The sequence below is a fragment of the Eutrigla gurnardus genome (genome assembly GCF_963514095.1).
Source record: "Eutrigla gurnardus genome assembly, chromosome: 6".
Lineage (NCBI taxonomy): Eukaryota > Metazoa > Chordata > Actinopteri > Perciformes > Triglidae > Eutrigla > Eutrigla gurnardus.
Genome location: NC_139920.1, coordinates 30,443,328 through 30,449,847, shown reverse-complemented (window position 1 = coordinate 30,449,847; position 6,520 = coordinate 30,443,328). Strand labels below are relative to the sequence as shown.

The following is a 6,520-nucleotide window of genomic DNA, read 5'->3' as shown; positions in this document are numbered from 1 at the left end:
GCTGCCACCGACCAGAACACTCCTCTAATGGGAATGGAGACACAGCAGACACACACGACACACGACACACGACACACACACACACACACACACACACGACACACACACACACACACACACACAGTCTTGTTTACCTTCTGTCTGCTGTATTTTTGGCTCTGCACTGTTTGACATTTATCAGAGCGCCTCTGCTGTTTTTGGGCTTGAACTGAACAGAAACAAGATTTCTGGAGATTTATTTGCAAGCTCACCAACAGCTGCCGACTCTGAGAGGAAGTCTTCCTCTTCGCCCTTCGTCTCTCCCGTCTCCCCTCCAAACTAACATGTCACCTTTGACCTTTAACGGACTGCAGAGGTGCACATTTGGTACTGAGGAGAAGCAGCCAGAGTTCCTCCTCATAGTGTTGTTCACTAAATGTCACAATGATGATGAACGCTGGCATCTAAGCAGTTTAGAGGCCTGGATAATAGGCAGTCCTCTAAAAGAGGGGTGGAGGACGTCTTAAAAGCTCCAAGGCTGTCAGGACTCCGTCTGTGACTCTATTTTCATATATGGAGATACCAGAAGAGCTTTTTAGGCTCTTTAATTACAGCGCTGCAGTCCGGTTTGTGTGTGTGGAAGGAGCTCAGAACGTCAGCCTGCCAAACACTGATGCTTCTCTGACAGCAAGTTTCAAGTTTCTGCATCCTAATCCTCTCCCTGCCATCGCAGTCATTCACACATCCAAACAAACACATCGTCACACTTTATCCCAAAAGGCCAAATATCACCCGTTGAAGTGGACCGCCCTTCGGTGAATCAAAGGTGCAAAAAGGAGCCGGTGTAATATTTAATGTGAGACGTCTCTCTGGTCTGTTGACATTAAATCTTCTCTGATGAACATTTAACTAGCAGTGTTCCTTCTGGAAGCTATTTCACTCTGTAGAAGTATTCATAGTTCATAGTACTCTTCTTTTATTCATTACTTTAATTCAAAATACATGTTCATTTCAGTCTTAGTCTAGTCTCTCCTCTTTTAGTCGTGTTACACATTTTAGTGAACCAAAACCAATCGTTTTGTCATTTTAGTCAAAATTGTTTTAGTGTTAATGGTAAGATTTTTATCTCATAATTAACATGCAAAAATATGCGTAAATCTCTGAACTGAATCCAACTCAACCCACAAACATGATGCATTATGTGTGTGTGTGTGTGTGTGTGTGTGTGTGTGTGTGTCATCTCATCTCTTAGATATTGCATGTTTGAAATAATCACAGGTTGTGTTTTATGACGTCACGTTCTCGTCTACGTCATAGAAAAAAAACGGAGAGTAAAACTATTAATAAGCTGCAAATGGACATGATAGTATGTTCACACTTAACACTATATAAGTATTCAACCCATTGTTTTTTGTCACGTTAATTAATGTCTCATTAGAAATGTTGCATTGCAAGATGCATTTTTAATTATTGTAGTACCTTTTTTTGCATAACCCCCTCTCTCCTGGTTAGTAAGTGCATACTAAGTTAGCAGCAATAATACATTTTTCAGCAAATTAACCTTTTTAAACTTCTTTTTCTTTTCTTAACTTCTTTTTTAAACTAACTTCTGTGAGCATCCATTCCATCTGAAAGTGGAAATGCATAACTATGCTTTCAAAGGAGTTTCCATTTCCTACTTTATGACTAATGCAAAGTTACATCTGAGTCCGAGTCGGCAATTAGTGGAGATATCCAGTGGAGACTGAAAATGTAGTTCTTAAAATATAAGCTAATTGCCTCCTGGACTTTCTACTTCCAGTCACCTTGTCAAGCGTTCTCAAAGTACATTTGGAAAAATGCAAACTAACTAAAGCCAGGAAACAAAGACGTCAGCCTGCTGGAGACACACCAGTATCTGCTGTCTCTGTTCCAGGTCACAATATGAACAACATGTCAACGAGCCCCACGAGAGAATAGGAAGGGAACGCCTCATCTGAAGCAGGCCAGGGGAGGACTTACTCTTTGGAGTCATGGCTGATCTGGAGGTTGATGTGCTGCATGGTACTCTTCAGCTGGAGGGGAAAACACACACAATGAGTCCAGCTGAGAACCGCTGAAATTTAAGGTCAAGTACGTACAAGACATTTCCATATTTTCTCATTAAAGTTTTCATATTTTATTCCATGTAAGCAAGATAAAGCTTCACTAAAGTTGTGAAACAAGGAGATACAAAATATTAGGGCTGCAACCAACTATTTTCATCAATTTACCATCAGAGATGACAATTAAAACTTCACATGGGAGACGCTGATCCAAAAGGGCATCTTGGCTTTAAAACAACATCAATGATTTATTGATTATGCAAAATAGTTGGCGATCCATTTTCTGTTGATCGGCTTAACTGCTTCATGGTTTCACCACTCTAAAAATGTGACTGTGAAAGTGTCATACACTGGAAACAAATGTTCCCTTTAAAACAAACATCAGAGGAGCTCAAGTTAAAAAAATAAAGAGGATAAAACAGGAAGACATGACAATATTTGAAGTGTCAGGGTGTTACAGCTCAGTCAGCTTCCACATGATGATGCACTGAATAATCTTAATGCAGAAAGAATGCCCTAAACGCCCAAAAGCAAACCACAAAAAAAAACAATTTGACTATAATGGACCTAATTAACAAAATGAACATCATCCCGTGTTGAAGAAGATGAGCAATTAAGACAATAAACTCATGTTTACTGAGGTAATAAATCAAGTGAGAGAGACTTCCATGCAATCAGACTTCTTTCTGCAACCAGAGGAGTCGCCCCCCGATGGACAGTAGAGAGAATGCAAGTTCAAGGCACTTCCGCCTTGGCTTCACTCTTTAGAAGTGGAAGTTGCTGCCTGGTTACACCTAAAAGCAGGTGGTAATCAAAGTACAGTACTACTAGTATACTATAGTATACTGGTAGAGGATTAGTATCACTACAACGTTCATGAGTGGAAAAGGAAGGATGAATAAAACAGTATATTTGCTATGCACCCTGAAGGCATCAGGCAAATACCACCGTTTGATCCTTTTCTTCCTTCCATAATGAGCCTTTAGTTCCGAGCAGAGGGAGGACTTAGAGCTCTAATCTTCCAGGCCTTGAGGGGGCATCCAGCTAGCTGTGCCAAGGCATCTGTGGCAGGGGGATCTCCCCCCGACCCTTGGAGCCATGCCTGGTGGGAACGACGGGCTGCTATCAGAGAGATGACCGGCGGCCAAATGCCCGTCAACGGGAGGCTGTTTACCTCTCTCTCTCCTTTTCCTCGATAAAAAGCCGCTTTGATGAGGAAATGTTTTGCCATTTCAACTCAATTATTTTCAGAGACACTTAGATCTACCTGTACTCTGAATAAACAGGTGCTTTTATTGTGAAAAGCCATTAGACATCAGTGCTGTTAGTTACTGAGCAGAGCAAGAATTACCCACACTGATATGATTAAAGGCTAAATGTGTTTGGGTTTGTTTGTTCTCAGGTCTTAACGTTCACTCGAGGACACGTTTGCATTAATGTCCTCGTTTTAGATTGAATCCAGGAAACTGCATCGCAAGTAAGCTAAAGAAACAAATCAATCCCTCTGGGAGGCTTTTAGAAGTGAGCTTCCTCCAGTGTGAGGTTTACCTGTCCTGTGTTTGAGTGGGGTTGAATAGACATTAACTCAAATCAGTTGCTGGATGGGTTCTCTGGATTCTGGACCATAAAGGAGTTGAATCCAAACAGTTCCTACTGAACAGCAGACAACGGCCACTCTGACACCCATGGGAGCCTTCAATAACCGTGTGTTGGGTGCTAATGTACAGCTCCTTTATTTCATCTTGCCTGCTTCTCTGTGGGAGGAACACTGAGGACCCTGAAGGGTACATCCCTCAGCAATTTGAAGCATTCTCCAATCCCCTTCATGGTCCTTCTTAGTCTGTAATGACCTCCTGGAAAGCTGGAAACCAGACTTCTTCATGGGGGATGCTCTCCTGGGAGCCGTAAAGGTTTTAGGAGTGTTATATCTTGTGGGCCCCTGATGAGGTGGAGTTTCCACATGTAAAAGGTAAAAAAAAATATTAAAAACCCACCCTAGAGCATAATTAAACGGTGCTATGTCAATGATTCCACTCATTGATTTGGGTCAGCATCGACAAAAAACGCATCAAGACCTCCACTTATAATGACATCAGGTGACACTTTTGGGAATTAGTCCATCGGCATATTGACAGCGTGTGTGTGTGTGTGCTCATTGAATATTTGTGATGAGTATACGAGTGATGAATGGAAGACGTGAATACATTAAGTTCTCCATATCCCTGTGGAATCGCCATGGTTACTGTCAGGTGTTCATTTACTCAGCGTCTACAGAGCCGCTCTGATCCTACCACTTCAAACTGTCTTCAAATTAAATAATAAAAACTGTTGAAACTATTGGACATCATTTAAAAAACACTCAACCTCATGGTGGATCACCAAAATAATAAGGGGTGATCGACGCGTGTTCAAAAGCCCATTTTTGAGATATTTTGCAGAAGTTAAGATTTTGACCTGCTTGGAGCGCTGATGGAAAAGTCAGGGGATCGTCAGTCAGTGGGATTCATACCTCTGGGGACCATGAATATCTGCGCCAGATGTCATGGCAATCTATTCAATAGTTATATTATGATAACAATCCTAACCTCGTGGTGGAGGAGCAACCTCCTGACTCCTGGAGCCAAACCACAGTTTTATATTCTCCATCATCTACTCCTCTGAGGAGACGTTTAGAAGTGGTGCTCTGTTAGTAACAAGGCTGCAATCATGGGTATTGGACTTTTCTATGACATCCTGGTAAAAATCAAATGATTAAATTATTACATAAAGGGGTTAAAGTGACGGGTGTTGACAGGGTTGAAGTGCATTAAAGCGTGCTTCGAGGAGCCAGCGAGCTGCTCGGTGCTCACAGTCGACGGCGTGAAGGTCGCTGTGTGATGAATGACAGGATCGCACAATTATCAAGAAAAGGCTTTCACACAGAAGCGCGGTGTGGTAAAACCCCATTAGTGTCTGCCATCTCATCCATCAGCGCTCCAGGAGGACTGTTTGGGGGGACATGTCCATCACCCTCTACGTCTCCGTCTCTGTGTGCTAGCTGGTGTGAGGGGGAAAGAGACGGAGGTTACCTTTGATATGAGTAATGGACTGCCACGCTGGAAATGAGGTCGCTACCCTCCACTGTTCATTAGGACGCATACGTGCATGATTTGTGTACGAGACCTGAGTGAAACCCCCGGGGCTGTGAGGGACGAGACCTTGGCTAACCCGGCTGTGAGTCTGTAGGGAACGGGTCCCTGCTGTCTGAATCACAGAGTGACAGCACAGATGGTCATGGATAGCATCGCCACGCCGCCAGGAGGGGAATCCCCATTCATCAGAGTGGTTAATAACACGCGTCTTGTTGGAGCTGCAGCTCCTTTCACCTCCTTTCTCTGCTTCCCCCGATGACAGCTACACTCTCCTCTCTACCAACCCTCGTTCTTCCACCCGGGGATGTCCTTGAAACTCAAACTGCATTCATTATCTCATCCAAAATGCCACAAGACTCTGCAAGATCAAGGAAACACCACCTTCTGTTCCAGGCAAAGGCAGACGTGGAGGCATGACGCCCACATTTACACATATACATGGTTCCCCAGATTTAGAAAAGCTGAAGTCACTCCGATTGTACAGGCAGCAGTAATCAGGCTTCATTGCAAAGGAAAAGCAGCAAATCATCCATTTGGCAAAGAGATGCAAAATATATAACAACCATAACAACATAACAACCACAATGAGACTCAAACTGACCACATACCACCATGAAGAGATGTAAAATGGCCACAAAGACTCGCATAGCGACCACAATGGAAGCTAAATGACCCTAAACTGAGAGAAAACGATAAACAGATGCCCAATGTGTGTCTCTTTCATGTTTGGGTGTCCTACAGTTTCTTGTGTCTCCGTGGTGAGGATGAGGACTTTTATTTAAACAGGTAGTACCTCTTATAGCTTGGACCACATTAAACATAAAACTATACTTACTGGTGTTGAGATTGGACTGTTTTTGTATTCCCATTTGTACTGCACTAAAAATACAATTATACAGCTGTCCAGGGAAATCACAGCCAAAAACATAAAAACTCACAGAGTCAAATCCAGATGATGACTCCCCCCCCCCCCACTGCAACCTTGCCTGGGAGGGGAGAATGAAACAATAATACACAAGTGACCTCTGATCCGATTAGGATCTTCCAATGCTGTTAAGCTGCCCCCCCGATGTATGTTCAAGCTCCATTCAGCTCGTCACCTCCCATCACCGGGGAGAATGATCCACTACACACTTGTACTCGACATTTGTACTCATTCCTGTATGCACGCTGAAAAATACCAACACACAGAAACGCTTAACGCCACACACACACACACACACACACTCTCCTTTCTGATTGTGTGATGCTAGCGTAGCTACTTTCTCCCCACACACTGGTTCTCCTTTCAGTGCATCACACTTCATCTCCCTGTTCCATCTCGAG

General features: G+C 43.2%; 1 protein-coding gene across 2 annotated transcripts in view; it reads right to left on the bottom strand.

The window, feature by feature from the left end:
- Positions 1–6,520, bottom strand: part of polrmt (polymerase (RNA) mitochondrial (DNA directed)) — a 35,940-nt gene that overhangs the window by 8,521 nt on the left and 20,899 nt on the right. For both annotated transcript variants that reach the window (XR_014597247.1, XM_084010829.1), the window contains exon 16: positions 1,981–2,033. Coding sequence is in view for 1 of the 2 variants with exons in the window: in XM_084010829.1 (XP_083866955.1) it covers positions 1,981–2,033 (53 nt within the window). In the remaining variant the exon portion in view is untranslated. The remainder of the gene's footprint in view (positions 1–1,980; positions 2,034–6,520) is intronic.